This window comes from Sinohyriopsis cumingii, chromosome 1 (assembly GCF_028554795.1).
Source record: "Sinohyriopsis cumingii isolate HCF-2022 chromosome 1, ASM2855479v2, whole genome shotgun sequence".
Taxonomy (NCBI): domain Eukaryota; kingdom Metazoa; phylum Mollusca; class Bivalvia; order Unionida; family Unionidae; genus Sinohyriopsis; species Sinohyriopsis cumingii.
The window spans coordinates 31,143,949-31,166,996 of record NC_142961.1 but is presented as its reverse complement, the minus strand read 5'-3'; the positions used below and the strand labels follow the sequence as shown (position 1 = coordinate 31,166,996).

General features: G+C 34.7%; 1 protein-coding gene across 3 annotated transcripts in view; it reads left to right on the top strand.

The window, feature by feature from the left end:
- LOC149806639 (non-structural maintenance of chromosomes element 1 homolog) overlaps positions 1-22,770 on the top strand; it is a 34,157-nt gene extending 11,387 nt beyond the window's left edge. For 2 of the 3 annotated variants that reach the window (XM_089955984.1, XM_089955974.1), the window contains exons 4-8: positions 209-286; positions 2,145-2,288; positions 4,117-4,233; positions 13,105-13,237; positions 17,557-22,770. In XM_089955984.1, the coding sequence (XP_089812110.1) occupies positions 209-286; positions 2,145-2,288; positions 4,117-4,233; positions 13,105-13,237; positions 17,557-17,642 (558 nt within the window). In that variant the 3' untranslated portion in view covers positions 17,643-22,770. The remainder of the gene's footprint in view (positions 1-208; positions 287-2,144; positions 2,289-4,116; positions 4,234-13,104; positions 13,238-17,556) is intronic. The other variant, XR_016420717.1, reaches the window with a different exon arrangement.
- The last annotated feature ends 278 nt before the right edge of the window (positions 22,771-23,048 follow it).

Genomic DNA, 23,048 nt, shown 5'->3' with positions numbered 1-23,048 from the left:
CTGTGTATTTGCAAAATGGATATTTGCCAAAGAAAAATTGTGGATAGTTTTGTTTTATTTTTCCCTTAAGTATATCAGCATTTGTTGATAAAAAAGGGCAATGTACCAGACTCGAACTTTGTGAGACACGAGATTAGAAATTGTGAGAGAAAAAAACAGCAGTCCTATGTATAAAATACATCACTGAAATTTTATTATTATTTTTCAGGTGAATATTTCTGAAAGTAGTATAACACTCCTTGCCTCGGACTTCACAACCAATGAATTGGATTTCTTCAAGAAACTGGTAAGTTTGTTGTAAGTTGTAGCTTTATTTGACATTTTTGCATTAGACAGGTCATTGATTGAAAAAAAATGCATGCAATTTTTTTTATTCTTAACATTATTAATTATATAAAAATTCTTGAAGATTTTGATGAATTAACATACTTGCTATATTCATAATGAGCTGTTTCTTTTATATTTGTCAGTAATTTTTAGAATAATAAATTACAGTGTTCAAATCATAAAAGCCCATGATAAAGATGTCACCTTTATAAATTAAGGATTTAATTAAATTTGAAATGTATGTAAAAATGCCACCATATACATTTTTTTAGGGTGAGTACACTGTGAGGTAGATTGTCCAAAAAATGTTTAGGCAGAATATAACTGAAATATCATTTATTATCAAGCATTGTTTAAAAATATAGTTTTGTCCTGATGACAAGTTGTCTTCACAAACTATGCTGTTTTTTATTTGTCCTCCTCCCCTTTAGAAAACAAGATTGAGGCATTTGTTTTGTATCCATCCAGTCATTGTCTGTCTGTCATGCAGAGCTTGTAAGCAATATATGGAGCATGAGTTTTGAACCAAGACTTGTAACCCAGGTTCAAATCCTTCCTTGTATCAGCACAGGTTGACCACTTGTGTTTCCTTGATCAAGGTACTTTACTGCAGCTGACTTAACAATGAATAACCTTTTTGTCTTCCGTTAAACACTAAATCAAACCAAATCCTTATTGAGTCCCTGGGTTTTGCCATAGTTTCAATATGTAGGGCACCTTTAAGTGAAAGTTGACTTTCATCTCATCTATGTGTTAATAAACTTTTTAATCCAGTTCACTGCGAATTCTAGAATATTATATTATTATATGACTATTCCACTTTACAGTTTTTCATCAATAAGTCACTGGGGCCCCGAGTGGCCGAGTGGTCTAAAGCGCTCTCCGTTACGGATCACTGCCATCTCACCTCTGTCTGCGTAGGTTCGAGTCTCGGATTCGGCCAATGTGGGTATGTGAGAAAGCTTGCTAGTAGCTTCTCGAGGGTCGGTGGTTCTTTCCGTGGATTTCTCGGGTTCTTCCTCCACCATTAATACTGGCCGCCATGTATAGCCTATCGTGTGCTGAAAAATGGCGTTAAACCCTACAACAACAACAAAAAATCAATAAGTCACTAATATATATATAACAGCTAAACATGGCCAAAATTGAACTCTATTCACTGTTCCAATTCTTTGCCGCACTGCTTATATTTCAAATTTTCTTACATGGATATATCACTTTGTACATTCCTGCTATTGAATTTTATACTTGGATGGAGTTATTGGGTCAGAAAGAATATCTTTTTGGGGTTGTAGCATTTTTGGCACTCTGTTTACAGCCTATTTGTAATATATAACATCTTTTACTTCCCTTGTGTCCTGTGTTATTTATGTTCCTTGGTTTTGCCTTTTATAGGGACCATCTGTTTCTTAAAGCAGAGTTCTTGCTGAATGCAAAGTTTTAGTTTGGGACTGGAACATTTATGAGGTCAGAGCTGGCACCTAGAAAATAATATACTTTTGAATACCACAATTGTAAATCTCAGATTTGAAACATATGGATTTTGGCATGGCTACAGACCACAAGTTTTAAAGACCGCATTAACAGTGATCATTCTTTCCCCAGTCAGAAAATGTTAAGTTTGATGAAAATACAATTTTTTACAAGGCAACATAATTTTAGACTATTTAAGTCACTATAGTCTGCACACAGCGTACATTTCTTTTACACGATTACATTGACTTAACGGTTTATTGTAGAAAGTGTCCTCAGATCCTTCAAGTCAGAAATCTAACTTTGATCTAGAGTGAAGTAAACTTGGTTTTTTTTGTTATCAGGTGGAAAGTATCGTAGATTCAGATACAGGTTCTGCGGGCTCTACAGATGCAATCAATCTGGTGGAAACACTGGACAAAAAGATGACCAGGAATGATGCACAAGAACTGCTGAAAAAGCTGGAGTCCAACAAATGGATTAAAGTGGTAAATATATATTGTCAATTAAATCAGTCTGTTCCTTTTGCTTGTCAGTCAGTTGCACTGTCCTTTTTACATTCCTCATAGTTTATATATTTTTTACTGTTGAAGACCAAAAGAACTTGGTGATCCATAAGTTGTTCATCCATCATCCAGCTGCAAATTTTTGCTATCATCACTCAAACTGAAGAACTGAACAATTGAATTAAATATTCATATGATTCCCTAGGAAGTAGTTACACCATCAAACAAACCTTTCAGTTGACCATGCTAATTGTGGATAGCCATAGCACATTGCTATCAGCAGTTTTTAAAATAAACTAGCGAGGAAAAATGTAAACTGTGCAATGTTGAAGTAATTTAGAAGGAAACAACTTCAAACCTACTAAATCACATGAAATTGAAACACACACTCACAAGATAATTATAATGTAAAAATTAAAATTAAGATAATTATAATGTAAAAATTCTGAAAAATCACATGTTATTGATACATTTCCTAAACTACTACCACAAAACTCTCACTATCTATATCTCACACACACACACAGAGTTGGTCCTAAATATAAATGATGCTGTTCGGCTGTCCAATGTGGCCACCATAGTGTCCATCTTGAAAATTGTGGCATGTCATTATATCTTGACATTGTCTGATACAAGTTCTGGGATATTTTCTACCCATTTTATCAACTCTGTCAGGTTACGGTCAAAGGCTGGTATCTTGTGGACATGTTAACTCAAAACATAAGAAAATGTTTGTTTTTTTACCAAATTTGGGGTCATTGATTTTTTCAAGAATATCAGAGATGGCTTTAATATGTAGCTGTTAAAACGAAGAAATGGTCTTATCTTGGATTTTTTCCAGTTCTTGTCAGCCACTAGTTGCCAGTCCCTTTGTGGGGCTTGAACTTAAATCGTTTGATCTGCATTGGGGCATGCATGATTTAAAAATACAGATCTAGTATGATATGTTGGAGTTTTCTCAAGAATATCTTAAATGATTTCACTATTCGACAGTTAAAAAGAATAAAATGAGGAAAGAGACTTTTCAATGTAATTAGCACTGCACTTTAAAGTGAAATATGTCTTGGGGACTTTGTAAGTTGCTAATATCCTAACATAGATTAATTGTCTAAACATTGGTACCACTTGAAATATTTACCAATGATTTATTACGCTGGAAATATGAGCAAGGTACAGCTCACTTTTATTCACAAAACACTGTTGAGTGATAATTTTAGGTACCCAGTGAAATATGGCAAACAAATAGTATTGTTCCCCATTCATATGTCAGATACTTCACTTTTTACCTAGAAGTTTAAAGCTTCTGATACAAGTAAGCAGATGATCCTCATAAAGATTAGGATTATAGGTCATGAAGATTAGGATTATAGGTCATGATGGATATTTTGATATAGGGAATCATTTTCATTGTGATGTTATTTGTGAAAATTGTGTTGGTTGTATATGAACTTTATTTTGTAGGATTTTATTTTCTGGTATGCATCAATTTTTAGGGATTGTTTCTGACTATTGCTTGGCAGTAGAGAACTGTCTGATTAATTGTCCTACTGTTAGCTGAATGTAGAAGAACTGTTTATATATGGATGATTAAGTGTAAATATTTAGAGCTAATATTCCTGTTACAGCCCATTAAAATTCTTTTCTTGTTGATCACTTCATCATTTATTGTCAGACACAATTGCAAGTTCTGTGCATTTTATTTCTTATTTAACTGAGCAAGGCAATATGTATTCATCATTCATCTTTATGTTACATGTGTGGAATGATTTGCTTATGTGTCAAGAAATCTTTGAACATGTGTCTGTTGCAGATGAATGGGCAGGTATCCCTTGCCACCAGGGCTATTCTAGAATTGGAGCAGTACATCTTTGATATGTTCCCAGCAATAGCAACGCGATGCAATATGTGTAAAAAGCTGTGTCTTAAGGTAAAATTAAATAGCAGTTGTAAATGCATGTACATTCCTAGCTGTATGCCATATGTTATACATTTATGACAGGAAAATTATTAAAAGTGAATGTGTCTGGCTATATGGATTAAAAGCATTGCCTGACTTATTACTAGGGGTGAAACAGCACACATGTGCTGCATAAAAGTATTATTCATGATACACAGCCTATAGTATGGTCTATTATTGATTTACTTGATGGTCTTTCCATCATTAGAAGTTGTCAGTGGTAGTTGGTGCCCTTGTATGTGTGTTGACATACTGGTTGTATTTCCAGTATACAGACATAAACTTGGCATCTATTTATATGCCTTTCTTGTTGTTGACAAGATAACAAAAATACTTTCAAACAGACATGTTATTTATCAGAGATTTATTCTGTGTTTTAGGCCATTTAATGCAGGCTGCTGACAAGTATTCTTTAGCTCATAAAGTTCAAGTCTTCTGACAGAAAAGTATTTCAGCCTAATACAAGCCCTTCTAAATCTCAATCTGGCACAATGCTTAAAAATCAAGCTTCTGATAAGTTTGATTAAAAAAAATCCATGTCTCTTCCTACGTGTACCTATTGCAAGAAGAAAGGACACGTTATTTCTGATTGCTACAAATTGAAAAATAAGCATCAGAATCAAGACATACCTATTCCAAATGCTCTTATTTCTAAGAGGTCAAGGTCACAGTCATTCATTGAAAGTAATACATTTGTGGGGTCTAAAATAAGCCAGTCTGATTTTATTATGGAGAATTATGAACCATTCATTTCGAAGGGTTCTATATCATTTTTGGGTGATTCGGCCAATCCTATCCCTATTAAAATTTTAAGGGACACAAGAGCTTCTCAGAGTCTTATATTGTCTGGTACTTTGCCTTTTTCTGTGTAGTATTCTTCGAATTAGAATGTTCCAATTCAGGAAGTAGAGAGTGAATCTTTGTTAATGTTCTTCTCCATTGTGTAAATTTGTCATCAGACTTAGTCTCAGGACCCATGATAGTCAGAATAGTGTCTGTTTTACCCGATGAGTGCATTCATTTATTACTAGGCAACGACCTAGCTGGAGATAAGGTTGTGGATAATCCACTTGTAACTGACAAGCTTTGTTTGGATCAGAAAGTCGATCCTATTGAAAAAGAATTCTCTGATTTATACCAAGCTTGTGCAGTTACTAGAGCTCTGGTAAGGAAAGCTCTTGAGAATGATGTTGATTAGGAAAGTATTCCTTTAGCTGACACATGTATTGGTCAGGCTTTTGATGAGGTCACTTTCACTCCTTGTTTGGATCATTCAAAAGGTATTGATCACAGTGATCCTCTTTTAACTATTCATTCTCTTTATTCTAATCAGTTTGACAAAGGACAATCACTTGTCGTTGAAGAGGAAAATGATCCAGAGATCTCCTGTTTGTTTTCAAAGGGCCATTAGTGAAACGGAAGCCACTGAAGTACCTGTCTATTATTTCATTAAAAATGGAATTCTTATTAGAAAATGGAGACCTCCTGAGGTACCTGCTGGTGACAAATGGTCAGTGAACTATCAACTTGTAGTTCCAAAATCATACAGACAGGAAATTCTTAGTCTGGCCCATGAAACTCCTTTGGCTTGTCATTTAGGGATTAATAAGACTTATCTCAAGATCTTGACTCACTTCTATTGGCCAAAAATTAAAAGTGATGTTTGCAAATACTGCTGATCTTGTCATATTTGTCAAATGGTAGGAAAACCCAATCAGAAGATACTTAAGGCTCATCTGCAACCTATTCCTGCATTTGATGAACCATTTAGCAAAATAATTGTAGACTGTGTTGATCCCTTATCTAAGACCAAGTCAGGTAACCAGTACTTGTTGACCATAATGTATGCATCAACAAGTTTTCCAGAGGCACTTCCTTTAAGGAATATTAAATCTAAAATAATAGGAAAAGCTTTGATAAAGGATTTTTTTACTCAGTTTGGCCTTCCCAAAGCTGTCCAATCTGAGCAAGGGTCAAATTTCATGTCGGGAATTTTCCAGCTAGTTATGCTTGAATTTGGCACTCAGCAGTACAAGTCAGAAGTGAAATTATGGTTTGACAGAACTTTAATGGAGAGAACTTTTGAGTCTGGTAATAGAGTTCAGTCTCTCTTGCTCATTCTTCAAAATTTTCTTCACATTAGGTATTACGGTCCTTACAAAGTTAAAAAGAAAATGAGTGAGGTAAATTATAATAAGAGTACTCATGGGATCTAAATAAATTAAAGGAGTACCAGTATATTGAGAGAGATATCCAGGTTAAACATTCAATTAATTTAGTTGTACCTGTCCCACTTAGTGAAGATTTAAGAGAAGGAATACCATCAGACTCAACTGATTTTGGAGTGACATATCTTTGGAATTCAGAAATTATGAATGATCAGGACCAGAAACTTTCACATTTGCAACAGCAAGAAAGGAATGAACTTAAACAGTTATTATTTGAATATGAGCACTTGTTTCCAGATGTTCCTACCAAAACAAACAAAATTTTCCATGATGTTGAAATTGTTAATTCCACACCTGTGAAACAACACCCATACAGGATGAACCCTCTCAAACAGGAATACTTGAAAGAAGAAATTCAGTATTTGCTGGAGAATAATTTCATAGAGCCCGGTAAAAGTGACTGGAGTTCACCATGTATACTTGTTTGTAAACCCGATAAAACTTTCCATATGTGCACTGATTATAGGAAGGTGAAAAGTGTGACTAAAACAGATTCATTCCCATTACCAAGAATCAATGACTGCACTGATAAAATCAGAAATGTCAAGTATGTCACCAAATTTGACCTTATGAAAGGATTTTGACAAATTCCACTGACAGAAAGAGCAACGGAAATTTTGGCATTTGGACACCAGATAGACCATATCAGTATAAAGTGATGCCATTTGGGATGAAAGGTTCACCAAGTAATTTTCAACATTTAATGAATATGATTACCTCTGGTCTTGATAAATGTGATGCTTATATTGTTTTGTCTACCTGTGCGCCATGCGTCAAATATGCAAACTTTTCCAATTTGATGCACAAAAATCATTGTTGGTACATAAATTGATGCACCCCAATGTTATGTTTTGCTGATTAACAAAAAAAAGTGTGAGTCTAAAAATTGTCGGCGGTACATAAATTGACACACCCCAATATTATGTTTTGCATTTTAAAACAAAATTAAGGTTTGGTCTAACTACTTTCAAGGCTAGATTACAACTATCCCAAACAGGAAAAACACGTGCACATCAGTTTCTTACACTGTTATCATAATACATAGGGTTACAACAGAGTGTGGAGCCAGGAGCTGACCTTATGTGACATATAACTGTCACATCATTTGTAGTAACAGGATGTTAGAACAGTATAATCACCACACCCAAGAACGTGGCGGAAAATAAACACGTGATTTTAAAGTGATTCTTATGAGAAACATATTTTATGCGAACATTTGTCACACTACAAAGCAACACTTTCCATTAGTTCAGTTTGTATGCCTTGCATTGTTCCAATATATTGCCAGCATTTGACTGAAAATGGCACCCAAGGCAAAAAAGATTTAAATAGATCTGAACAAGTAAAATTTTCTTTTGGACCACGTTTATGACCAACCAATGATAATATTATTGTTATCGAACCAGTGGAGCCTTCATTATAATGGTTACTACTAAGATAAAATTTAATTTGTGCATCAATGGTTGAAAACACAGCTGGCAACATTTTCAAAAAGAAGTTCAGTTGAATGAATGTGAGAATGAAGATGCCTTTATGTTTTGCTATATATGTACAGAGGCTAAAGAAATCCTCCATGACTAATGGGCAAAAAGCAATAACTTTCAGAACAGTACACTGGCAAGGCATGCTGGGTTGCCAGAACACAAACTGCTGAATGAAGGTCCACAACACCAGGCAGATTTTAATGCAGTTTTAGAAAAACATTCTTTCAAACAAGACAGCAGTGAACATGGTACTTAAGTGTGTGGGGCCCCAAGTGGCCAAGTGGTCTGAAGCACTCTCCGTTATGGATCACTGCCATATCACCTCTGTTTGCGTGGGTTCGAGTCTAAGATTTGGCCAATGTGAGTATGTGAGAGAGCTTCCAGTAGCTTCTCGTGGGTCGGTGGTTCTTCCTGGGGTTTTCCCGGGTTCTTCCTCAACCATTAATACTGGCTGCCATGCATAGCCTATCGTGTGCTGAAAAATGGCGTTAAACCCCACAACAGCAACTTAAGTGTGTCCTATCAAACATTGTTGAGGACAGTCTTATATTTGACCTGCAGAATTCGTCATCAGCAATGGCAGATGAAAGCACTGACATAGCCAAAAATAAACGCCTTGTCATATATATGCTCAGATTATTTCTGATGACATGAATCCATCAACAAGATTTTTAACAAATATAGAATGTTCAGATGCTTCTGGCAAGGGAATTGCCTTATCGGTTTTAGTCACATTCTATAACTAATATTTTTGTTGTGTATTTAAACAATATAATTATTTTTTTTAACTACTGAAAACTGATCATCTGCTTGAATAAGACTCATAGGTTTGGATTATGACACACTATTTTTTGCCTTGATGAGTCAAATGACTCACATGAAGCCATTTGTAGATAATACACTGTGTTTAAATTGATGATGTCATCATCTACAATGATACCTGGAAAGAACATTCAGCAACAATTCGGAATTTATTTGCAGACTCACTGATGCAGGTTTGACAATTAAGTTATCCAAAAGTGAGTTCTGCTGTGCTTGTGTAACATTTCCAGGACATATTGTGGGACGTGGACAAGTTAAACCTATAGATGCTAAGCTCAAAGCTATCTTTGAATTTCCTTTACCTGTCAGTAAAAAGCTACTGATGCGATTTTTAGGAATGGCTGGATACTATTGGAAATTTTGTTCCAGTTTTTGCATAATTGCTGAACCCATGACATATTTGTTGAGCAAGAAAAACAAGTTCCTTTGGACTGAAAAATATCAGGGGACTTTTGATAAGTTAAAAGCCATATTTGAGAGTTCACCAGTTCTTAAGCTTCAAATTTCAGTCACTCATTTAAACTGTCTATTGATGCAAGTGATGTTGGGGTTGGAGCGGTATTAATTCAAGAAGATAAAAATGGTGTTGATCATCCAGTGTGCTATTCTTCTAAGAAATTAAATAAGCACCAAAGAAATTACTCAACAATCAAGAAGGGATGTTTGGCTTTGATACTGGCATTACAACATTTTGAAGTTTACATTAGTTTAGCCCCTTCTCTGATTATTGTGTTTAGTGATCACAACCCTCTTACTTTCATAGACTAGATGAAAAACAAAAACCAAAGGCTGTTAAGGTAGAGTTTGTTGTTACAGGAATATAATATTATCGACATCAGGCACATCAAGGGAAAAGATAATTTAATAGCAGATGCACTTTCCCGTGTATAGAAATGTATTAATTCATGTACACTTTGTGTAATTCATAAGAGTTCTTAACGTTTTTTTCTTTATAAAAACCTCATATATAACTAATCTATGGTAAAAAGAAAGCTTTATTATATAAATCTTTCTTTTTCTTAATGGGGTGAAGTGTTATGTATATTTGATTTAATTTATATTTGATTTAATTTAATTGTTTGTTTGTTGGTTTATTTTTTTAATATTCCAATACATGCTATTGTAATGTAACCTGATATACTGGATTTGATATTTTCCAGAAATTCAGTTTGCCCTGACTGTTTTCATAAACACCTAATAACAGAAACTTTGTGTCTAATGCAGACCTAGTTTCTGACCTTGATTCAGAATCAGTAAGAGTTGAAGTAAACAATTTTTAAAAAAATTCTTTCCCAGAGTAAAAATCATTGGTTTTAGTCAAGGCCATACTTGGAGTATGTGACAAATAACTTGTAGCAATTGTTTCAAACTCAGGTTTTTCCAATGGATTGACCCACATCTGGGCATCTGTTTTGCGCCATAGCTAGATTTATTATTGATGTATTGAGAAAGAATAGTCATTCTATGCCTTAACACTGGAGAAGTCCAAGTGTTTTATGTTTTAACCATTTTTTTGGGCTAATTAATTTGTTTTCTTCAAATTATTTGGATTATAAGAGATTATTTTTCCCTGGAAATACTTGTCTCTAAATTAATTCTTGGACAAGAACAGTTATCAAAATTTACAAAGGATTCAAACACTGGAATATTATTGTCTGTAATTCAACAAAGACCTGTTGACACATCAGTATGACACTGACCACAGCATACGTCATCGCCTTCCATTTTGTATTTCTTCTGGATTCGAACTCAGTTTCATTATAACATTTTATTACTGGGACTTCTATTTTTTTATTTTTGGATTTTATTCGTAGAACCATAAGTTCTTTTTCTCATTTTTACCTTGTTTTTCTAGGGAAATATATTATTTGTTAAATTTTACAAAGTGTGTCATCTTTACTCTTTTCTTGTTGCATTTTGTAAGAGCCTAAATGTAACAGTTTGAAGTCCTTTCATGTCAAACTCTGCTTCATCAAGCTTTTTTCTTTTTGATCCAATAAATAACATTACTTCTTGATTTAATTTTTTCATTCTTATTTATTCAGTTTATCTTACCTTGATAGGGATAGTTTTGTAGCACATGATCCCACAGGACTAAATTGTTTGAGAAAAGAAATGAAAACTGCATTCTACTTTTAAATTGTCTGTATTTTAATTAGGCTTGGTATTCTGCCTTTTTTTAATTTAATTTTGAAATGCCATTGGAAGGGGGATTGATCGGCATGATGTCTGTTTTTGTCCTTCCAGCATATACATTGGACTTATATTTAACACCATTTTCAGGCTCAAAATCACACACTGGTTATGTCTATTAACACTTTTCCAGCTCCAATAATCTGATATACCTCGTAACTTTAAAAATTATTGTCATCATCACTATCAGTATTTGCCTAATGAAATCAGCATCTGAAGATGAACCATGCTGGGAATCAGCCATTTGTGGTTTTCTAGGTAGCCCATATTTTAAATACGCATTTGTAGAACTTCTTTGATGAGTGGATCAATCTGGGACATAATGTGCCAGTCAAATTTAGTTTAACATGTCAAGCTGAATAACCCAGAATCAATTCTCCACCTTTTGTATCAAAATGTGTATCGGTACAGCAAAAGTATTGATGCATTATTGAATCATTTCATCCCAACTTATTACATGTGCAGATTATCATTGGCATAATCCATTTTTTAATAAAGATTATCTGTTTTGTTTGGTGTTTTGTGGCACAACAGCACATGATGGTTATATTTTGCTGTGGCAATTAAGTGATATGACTAGGGACACACCAGAGCAGTCAGTCTATGCTTGATCCAATGTAGGTTCCAAGGCCATGTCCTTCATATCACTAGGCCTGCATTCTAACCACTGAACCATCACAGTGCCTCCCAACAATGATAAAAAAATTCATTTCTTGGAACAAGCTCAATAAATATTTATTGTACATGCATAATTTTTAAACGCTTAAAGAATTGGTTATACTGATCAGTAGATCATGAGATTTCAGGATTAAGGTACTCTGCATCAGATTTATGATTTGAAAACAGAAGTCATTATAAAGCCTAAAAGGTGTTTTAATTTTAAGATGGCAATCTCACAGCCTTTCAGATCTTAGAAAATCATTGTCAACGACCTAAATATCTGTCCATTTAAAAATAATCACATTCCTTTCTCAGAATAACTTGTGTCCTAATGAAAAATATAAATTTTCCAGAATTATTTAGTCTGGAAATTTAATATATTTACACTCAGTGTGTTTTTGTGTCTGGCAAGCTTCATGCTGGTCAGGTGTGGTTTAGTTAAATTGAGTTGCATTATATCTTTGCTTGCCGATAGAAAATACTTTCATGATAATGTTTCCATTTTTTCTATAAACATAAATACATCTAAAGAATTCTGGTTGCACTTCTTGATTTCTTTTTGTTCGTATTGCCATTCTTTTGACTGAAGACTGCATTATATCCTTGTATGTCAGTGTTGAAGGTTTCTTGACAATGTTTCAGTGATTTCTTCTATAATTGAAGAATTCTGACTGCATTTCTGGTGGGGTTTTTTGGCAAAAAATGAATTCAGTCAGTTCATCATATACCTGTACTCCCAATGATGATAAGTGTCAACCAGCCCCAAATTATTATACCATAAAATCTGTCAGCTCTGGGCAAGTTCACAACCATGGAGGATATCAAGTTGCTTAACCTGAGTAAAGAAACACCTGTTTTTGCGTGAAACATTTCTTAGTTCCAGCCTGAATCTCTAATGCTTGAAATATTCTAAGATCACATATTACTTGTTCCATGTTCAGAAACATTTGCATTCATGCAGATAGGTAGAATTTATTGGAAGAGTAAACTTTAGATGCCAAACTAAATACTTTTAGTTGGTGTGTAGTTAGGGAAGAATGGATTTATGTTTGATCCATAATTTTGCATTTCAGAAGTCTGAGAAAAGTTTTTAAAAAGACAGGTTTTTTTTACCATCTCATGACTTTTTGTATTAGGTCTTTGAAAATCAGTAAATTTTACTTTGAAAGCCCTTGCAGAATTTTTTAATTTTACATTGTCAAACCAAGTTAATAGTGTTGTGCCAATCATTGTATTTTCTGCACAAGCAATACAGCAACTATTGAGCTAAGGGGGGGCGGAGGGCCAACATGGTGTGTGAAGATATATATACTTAACATTCCAGTGTCCCTATCAGATGATTTGCAATACAAAAACAGAATAGTAATAAAAGCACTGTGCATGCCTACAATCTAGGACCTGTAAATGGTAGAATGTACATAAACTTCATTCCAAATTTTTCTCTCCTGCCTCAGGGTCAGTCTTGTGACAGCTGTCCAGTTAGACTACACTTTCACTGTGCCAACAAGTTTTTCAGTGGACAGGAGGTCCCAAAATGTCCAGCATCAGATTGTAAGAGTCCCTGGCCACGTGCTTTATCCAGGAAAGGTAATTAAGGTCTTCCATGCATGGTTGCACATATTCCCCTATATGGCTTATTGTGAAATGCCCATGGGGTTTAGAAAATAATTGGATGCTCTAGGTCATATTTTTGTATATTTATATATTCTTGAGTGTAGTAAATGCAGCATGTTTGCAAGGGAAGTAAAAAATAATTGATAAATTATTGTATTCTATCAAGCATTATAGTCTTAACTATAGGAATCTTTTTAAGTATTAAATCTTGCCAATTTTTGAAAGTTTGATGTTACTAAAACCAATGTAATTTACATTGTTCTTATTTGTATGCTTGATTAAGCTATATGGGAAATCTTCTTGCAAAAATATGTATTATATGCAAGATATATTTATGAAATGTGATTATGTGAAAGGTCAGCTTGATCTTATTGCTGCTTTCATAAGGAAAAGATGAAACTTGTAAAATTCAGACATTTTTCAATAGTGAAATGTACTAAATGTTAAATGCTTTACTAAATAAGGGTTTTGATATTACAAAGGTTGGCACATAACATTTCGTATCTAAATTAGTTTTTCATTTTCTCTTTTAAACTAGTCTACCACTTCAGTTTGTCAAAAGACCCCCCCCCCCCATTTATGTTACAAACAAAATAAATGTATTCAGGATAATCTTGCATGATTAGTGAACCAAAACTTGCCAGTGAAGATTTGCAGGGCATTGAGACAATGTAATTAGAAAAGATGTAGTTGGTTAAATTATACAGCTTGTTTCATGCATTTGTTTCAAAGTCTGTAAGTAAACAAAATATTCATGAAGAATACAACATGGTCTGGAACTTTTTTCTCTTTTGAATACTATCTCAAATCAATGGTCATAAACTAAGCAGTAGAAAAGAGTAAAAACCAACAAGTTTTGTAAAATTCAACAAATAATTTATTTTCCTAGAATACAAAGTGAAACTGTACAAATAACTTAGTGTTGTGAATTAAATAACAAATAATGTAGAATTACTAACAGAAGTCCTACAGATTAAATTTCTGAATAAACTTGAGTGGTATTCCAACATAAATCTAACATTGAAAGTGTTGATATGCTTGTAGTGGTCTGTGCCATGGTGATGTGCCAATAGTCTTTTGCTGAATCATAAAGTATAATAAAAAAAAATAGAGCCTTATTTGAATTTCATTATAAATCCAAGGCTATATTTCCCAAGAATATTATTTTTGAGCACTTTGTATTTCCAGAGAAGAATAACTTCAGTAAATAATTCCAGCCCAAAGAAATACTGAACACAACAATAAAACTTATTTTTGCTTCAGATGTAATTGCAGAAATAAATAATTTTTCCAGTAAACAAGATTTCATTATCCTCTACCTGACCTAAGTCACAATTAGCATTTTCTTTTAAAAAAAAACTATTACCTAATGAAAAATTTCATTCTGGAAGGTTCCAAATGTTTATAAGATAAAATCTTAATTAAAATTAGAAGGTCTGTTACCAAAATTATAATAAAGAACATGGTAAATACAGTGTCCTTGACTCAGACCAAGATAAATATGTTTACATCTATTAATGTTGCTGCTGATATTAGACCTATACTGCCTTTCCTCGGAAGGAATTACATTTCAGTACAACCCTTGAGATATCCAGTATTCAAGACTCAAGATGTCGTATTATGTTTAAATACTGTTTTATTCTTGAACATGAACTATCTCTTCAAAAAGTAAGAAGCTGTAAGAAGTGAAAATACAACTATTACAAAGTATAAAGGTTACTACGCTTAATTAAACAAATGTAACTGTGATACTAAAGCAATCTCCATATGTAAAAGGGTTCATTATGTCCTTTACACACTTGTAAAATTCAAGAATGAAAATAATGTCCATTATGTGCTCCCATATCTTGAAATGCAGTAATGAATTTATGTCCATCACATGCCTTCTTACTTATAAATAATGACAGGGTACTTCCCAATAAAATCTCCACTATAATTAAATGAAGATTGTTAATCAAGATTGTGAGTAATAACACATACTGAGGGGTTTATGATCCATCTAACATTAAAAAGGGTTGTCATGTGTACTTCCAGGACTGCAGTCTGTAAGGTTAACGATCACAGTATCAGAACTGACTAAAAGCTTCAGTTGACATTCATAGCTGAAATTAAATCTGTGGTTCATTAATTAGAATTTTCAAGGATACTCACTCTGTGATGGGCTTCAGAGTCAGTGATGTGAACTGTGAAAGCGTGTTCATGTTTCTGCCTGAATGCATTATAACTAAAAGAAAGAAAAGCAGATCTTACACAGTTCATAAAAAGGGGGCATACATCATATAGTACTGATGTACAGAAAGTGTTCCAATGATTACAGCACAAAACCCATACTCAGAGAAAATATTTGCTGTGTATTAGTTGTTTACAGATCAATGATTTTGGTCAGTTACACAATGAACTTACTTTGAGCATGATCAGCTCCAAAGTATATTTCATAACCCACAGCACATCATGAAATTTAAAAAAAAAAAAAACAAGCAATGCAAATTAAATATGTTGAACAATACGTTCTCTGATCACGTTAACATTAGGAAAGTAACCTTGCTACCTTCTGAACCTACCCATGGATGTAGTGAATGGCTAGGACTGACAAGGTCATTAACAGGGTTACACACCTTTTTATGACTGACACTTTGGATGCCTCTTCCAGCTTAGCTTTGATGAGACAAGATGCCTATCTACACTTATTATCACTTTTCTATGGACAATCCATCAAATATGTGAAAGCAAAAATTATTCAGGATAGAGGTCATTACTCAACAAGTGGGTGGTGGAGAGTGTTCAGAAACTAAACTCTCAGGGATTTATTCCAGGCTCTGTCTACTGTAAAAGGCCAATTAAAAATTCAGGCTGACCAGTGACTTCAACCAGTTCAACAAATACAATGCAGAGCTGAAGTTCCGGATGGAGACAGCTAGATCAATCAGACTTTCCATCAAAAGGATTAATTTACAATCATTCAAGACTTGACTCTTCATGTGAACCTTCTGGAAAAAATGGTTATAATCAAGGTTGGACTGACTCCATGACAGAGAAGTTCATGTCCTGACAGATAATTCTGTAGTGGTGGTCTTCCTTCTCAAATGTGGTGGACCAGATAACCCAACCTTTTCATTCTGGTTTGGAAGTTTTTACGCCGATACTTCCAGGTAAATGTGACCATACAGATCATGCATATTCCCAGCTGGCTCAATGTCCTGGCCAACTCTTTGACTAAAAAGGGCCAAATCCTTTGTACAGAATGGTCCATTCATCACTTGATCTTTCTTCACTTCATCTAACTTTTAACAGATGCAAAGTGTAAAGTGTATCAGAATTGAATCTGACATGACTGCTTTCACCTTTAAAAATGTTTACAAATACACCAATAATCGTCTGCATTAGTCAAGTCACTGTTATAAGAAATTCTAATGGAAAAATTTTTCAGTTAATTATGGTTAGAAAGCTAACTTCTGTAGCTTTATTATTTTCTCAGCAGATTTAAACAAAATTGACCTGTTTGATTGTTTATTGTTTGTTTTCTTTGAAGACTGTTCCAGAAAACAATAAATGGATATGCTGGAAGGCACTTTTTTACAAGACCTCAGCACCTGTCAGATTTTAATTCAACTGGTCAACATTAAACACTTAGCATAGTTTGGACTATATAGAAAGTAAATTAAGTACATTCTCACTTTCCTCCCACCCACCACCCACCCCCACCTCCTTCCTCGTGTCTTTAACCCTTTTCTCCTTAAAAGGGTGCCACGCATGCCATGTGGGTGCATCTACTTTTAGAAATAGGGATTTTCTTAATATGACCACTTACATGATCTAGTTTTATTACAACAATTTCTTAATATAATCATACATTTTCCATAATTTATGTTCCCAATGAATAAAAAAAAATGTCAAACAAAGAGGTACTAACTAGACACAGTGATGTCTGCAATTATTACCTCATGGTGGGTTCACTTACTGTTTCAAACAGATTTTATGATAAGATAATGCAACCATGGCAGTTAAAATCAAGAAAGAATTATATTTAAAAAGTGCTTTCACTGATTCTGTTCCTAAAACAAATTGTTTTCTTTACATATTGATGTTTTAAATTTTGATACATACGTTGGTATATTTTCATCATGAAATGATAACAAATGGTAAGTTTCTGAAATCTGGCAGTGATAACAAATGATATCCTGCTGGTGAATGTGTTCACACCCATAAAGTAACCTTTTATCATAATTGCTTGGCAGAAATATTTCAGCGTTTTGATGATTTTAAAAATCTTTTCATTATATTTCTACTTTCAGATACAGATCAGCCTATGTCTTCTCAGACTGGTGCTAATAGTGGAGGGACACTAACTCAAACCAGAAAGAGAAAAGCAAAGAGTTAGTCCAAGTGGAGAACTGTTGTGTTTTATTACAGAATGTTATTGACCCCTTGGAGGATGGTCCTAAATAAAAATGGTGCTGATCTAACATCCAATATGGCTGCTACTGCATCTTGAAAATTTTGACATTGCTTTTTCTGAATGGATAGTTGATTTCACATGCAGTGTTCACTAAATGACTTCTTTTGAGGACTAGTTAGTCCTAAATGAAAATGGTTCCCTCAGACCTCCAATGTGGCCACCATAGGGTCCAACTTGAAAGTCTTATTATTGCTCCTCCTTACGGATGGAGGTCATATTGACTTGTACTTTATACTTTAAGACTTTTTGCAATTTCTAGTTGATCACAGTTGATAAAGGTGCTGATTTGCCATCATGGTGGCCATCTTCAAAATCTTTTCATTTCTACTCCATTTGAACAATGATTGTATCAATGAGGGTTTTTTTTAAGCTTGCTATCTGCAGAATCCAGCCATCCAAAAAGACAAAAAACATTTTTTCCATCTACATCAAATAGACAAGATGTAATAATCCTAGCCCATTACCTCCCCTTGATGCCACCAGGTGTTGCTAGTTTTAAACTGACTGTAAAGTGTCAGTATGTCAATTCTATTCATTTGCTCGATGGGAGAAAAATCAGTTGTGTTGTTCCAGCAGAAATGGGAGTTGCCTTTTGTGCCAGTGTGACATGTATGGTTCGATATCATCATCAATTGCCTGTGAATGAAAGCTATCTCTGATGAACGAAATTGATCTTTGAGGATAGATACTAGTTACATCCCTTTTCCTTGGGTCAGGGGTCATTTAGTATTTGAAAACTTGTCTGTAAAAGGCAGGCAGAGTTTGGTTCAGTAAGGATTCTTTTCATTCCCAATTCATCACATGCCTCGCACATGAGTGAGCCGTCAGTAGTCCAGATATTGTTTGAAATGTGAATAGATGTTTATATGACTAATAATTACAAGATGGCGAAACTAAGAGTCAGCTGCTGTTTCATGATCATACGTAATCTGTCAAAAGTGAAATTAGTAATTTGTCTTTGTAAACCAGAACAAACTTAGATAGTGTTTTTTTAGAGTCCTTGATGATTAGATATATATGATGGACAGTCAGCAGGATACCGTAATCTTGTATTTGGGACATGTATTTAATGATTTTGTTGAATAGTCATATAATAATACATATAATAATATTATTAATAATAACTATAATAGTATGGGTATTCAGTGCCAGGTTTGATAGATGAAGATGCATAGAGAACTCACCTGTGCACACAGGTCAGTTGGGCCTTTTCCCATGGGTGGCCACTATTGACATGTCTGACTCTATGGATTCCATAGTTAATTTAAAAGTGAGCTACAGTATCTGTCTCCATAATCAGTGCTCAGAAAGTCCTGAATTAAGAAATTATTTCTACAGCTTTCATTGGTTAGAGTTAAAAATTCTGGCATAGTAACAAGACTTTTCTGGATGTTGTCATTGACATCCATGCATTAGGATAATTTAGTACCCTAACATTTTTTTGTTGAATCAAATAAGTTGCAAGAGAAGTAAATATGTAAAACTGGCTTAGATTATGCATTCAGTGTGCAACAGTTGCATCAACGGGTAAACAAACCACATGTTAGTTTCATATGTTATAGATGAAAATGTATAGTACACGTAAATATGTTGTAAATTTTTCTTAGCTTTTATCCATTTCATCGTATGTGTGTCATATTTTTAATATGTGTATGTTCCATCACATCCTTTCAGTCCACTAGAAGTTTTGTTTGCATATGAAGGACATGTATTTGCAAGGTAGTAGATGTACTCCCACTCATTTGATCTCTTTGTGCAGTGATGACTACCATCAAACTTTGACTCAGATTTTTACAGAATACCCCCACTCATCTTTTACACTCAAGTCCCAACTGTCTGCAAACTACTGCAAGCCTGGTAGCATTGAAAACTTTCTCTTTGTACTTTGACCAGAAGCCCTTTGTCATGCAGTAACCAGTTCTCAGCTGATAGCAGTAGGCTCTGTGCTTGATTTTGGTCTCAGTATTCAGAAATCTGAATATAGCCAAGACCATTCAATATGGCAACCCAGTACTTGGGGTCCACAGAGACCCGAGATTCCAAATCAAATCTGCATGAGACCATTCCAGTGGCTTAATAGTTAGAGCATCCACCTTGGATGCAGGAGGTTGTGGGTTCGAACCTAGGCCAAGTCATACCAAAGACTTATACAAATGGTACTTACAGCCGCCTCGCTAGGCACTCAGCATTAAGAGGTTAGTGTTAGGACTGGTTGGCCTGGTGTCAGGATAATGTGACTGGGTCGAACATAATGCTGTGTGTCTGCATCATGATGCCCCAGTGCTAGACATCACTATAAACTGTCACACTGCAGACATCGTAGCGATATGACTGAAAAATTGTTAAAGCTATGTTAAAAATCCAAATCACACACACACACATACAGTATCATTAGACAATTTTTAAAAAGTACTTTGTTAAACATGAATCACCAAATTTTTTTTGTTTGTCTGGAATAGGACTTGTGGTGCTAGTAAAAGGTAGAAAATAGATGAATGAGAGCACAAATGAAGAAAACTAGAACTCAGAATGTATATTTAGTCTCAACCATAGCGAAAGTCACATATAAAAAGAGCAGTAGAAATATGAAAACAGGAACTTGGAGACCTGAGTATGAAAAGCAGTTTTTGTGGTTTGCAAAAGTGAAACCTGATAGTACATTAAATGCAATTTGTAAATGGTGCAAGACTGCTGGAAAGCAAAATCTTTTTGCTCTAAATGGAAATATCAACATACAGATATCGGCTTTTAGCATACCCTAATTAATCCTGGTCATTGTTAAGGGTAGCCATGCTGTGCAAAAGAAGACGGAATATCCCATTTGCTTTTGAGAAAACTAAAGAAATTGGTGGGAAAATTGATGACTCCAAAGTTCTGTATAATCAAATAATAAATAAATTAATAAGAATAATGGAGGAACATCAGGTACTTGTAGACTTTAGTAACCAAAATGCCATAAATATAATTTGTAAATGTCAAAGAAAAGTAAAAAGTAAAGAATCTTACCTTATTTGAAAAACTAGTTTGCAGATGGTAGAATGCAGTATGATATAAGGTTTTTGGGACAAATACTGAAATGGTTAATCCTTAACTCACAGGAAGAGATACATTTGTAACTGCATCTATGAAGGTGAAATACAATTGCACTGCTGTCTTTAGGTGACAGCCTATCAATCAGCCTCTTATTCCTCAGTCAGAGGATGTAAGAAAACAGGTCACCAAAGAGACAAACCTTATGCAGACCCAATAACCCAAGACAAAATACGCAGGGAAAACATTGCTTTTGATCCAGCATCTCTTTCTGATAATTTTTGCTGATACCCAAGTGATGAGAAATTGCCAAAAGTCATTATCTGCACATATGCCAACACAATTGGACATATTGCCCACTTCTTGTCCTCCTTTCCATTGAGTTGGCTTTAGCCCTTTCAAGAGTGATCCACACATATCAACCCCTTGAAGATGAAGGCCATAGTGAATCGATTGTGGCAGGAGATGTTATCTGCTCTCATTCTTGCCATCTTCTTGATTATAATAAATAAATAATTAGGCAAAAGAGAACCAAGCCCTTTCTTTTCATTTGCAATTTTCTCAAATGGTGACCTTATTGACAGATCTACATTCAAGTCCACCACACCTTAGGCCGGCTCAAATTCAAAGTGGACTCACTGCCCTGACTGGGGTCAACTCATTAAAGATATTGAGATTAGGTTTAATGGCATTCACCTGACTCATCTTTTCAGCCACATAGCTGAAAGCTTGGGCAACTAAGCAGAAGTCCTTTCACCAAATTGGAATGGTCTTAAATGTGCCTTTTCCCTTATTTTTGCAGTTTCCAAAATCTTGCAGAAAGGGAAAGAATCTACATGGCCAACTTATCCTGATTACTCCCATCAAGGAGGACTAACATGGATCAACTATCTCCTGAACCTGGCTGCAGAGATTTCAAGGAGAGCCCAGCCTTCTCCTGACCTGCTGAAACAGCTGCATATGCATGTTCTCATTCTGAACACAGACTCTGAACCTGCTTACACTTTGCTCCCAACCACTCTGATTTCCAAACTCATGCAGAAAACAATGGAATTGGAACACTAACTTATCCTGATTGCTCCTCGCAAGACTTTCTCAAAGATCTCACCTTCTCTGCGTCTGGTTAAAAACTGCAAATCCAGATTTTCCATCTGAACCCAGGAATGTTGAATCTGCATGCCTGGTTCAAACCATACAAGCTCGAAGTATGAAACATTTTTTCTGTGGATGGTGGTGGATTGCTTGAGCAGAGTCCCACCATTCTTGAAGCTCATGACCGGAAATGGAAAGTTTTCTCCCACTACAGAGGCTAATGAGTTTCATGCAGTAGTCACTAGCATAGGATGCAAGTACAACTGACATTCTGAAGTTGTCCTTGGAGACCTTTCATCTCAAAATGCCCAGTTTGACCTGCTGGAATGTTTATCAGTAGCACAACAGGATACCTACCAGTTCAGTCAGTAGCTTCACGCAGTGTTTTAACATTCAACAATGGAGAGTAAAACCAAAGAGTTCAGAATTTGAACTTCATTCAGTTAATTGCACAATATATGTTTACAACATATAGTAAGATTTTGCTGACCCCAACCCTTGAGTTAAGCAGGTTGTTATAGTACATGTGAAACTAAGCAAAATATTTACTTGGTGTTATGTTACAAGACATTTGCTTAAAAAAAAAATTTTAAGTGTCTAACTTGTTTCTGGACTGTTCATGTGAGAGAATATGTATTGTTGTATTATCTCAATAAAACTGCAAACTGCGTTGACTCAGATCAGCAATTGCATGATGTGCTGGGAGATTTGGGTATATCCAGTTTATCAGGATTAATCAGTAGAACAAACAATATAGACCTGGTCGCTGGTGCTGTATGCTAAAGCAGATCATGGTAGTGTTTTTTTTTTACAGTTGAGCTTTAATTGTAAACAAGTATATACAGTATGTCATTCTACTGTTACATTCATTGTAGAAATACATTTGTTAAGTTAGCTGAAAGTTTTTAGAAATAAAAACAAACATGAATATTTGTATTTCTTTTATGTGTCCTGGAAACTTTAACAAAATTTAAATAAGATTGTTAAATTAAAATGGAAATGCAGTCATGTGAACGACTTAAAATGTTCCACAATGGGAAGGCATAGTGCTACCCATGTCTGTCTGTGTATCCATTACAACATATGTTTGGGTAGTGTTACCCATGTCCATCTGTGTATCCATCACACCTTATGTTTGGTTTGTGTTACCCATGTCCGTCTGTGTATTCATCACACCTTATGTTTGGATAGTGTTACCCATGTCTG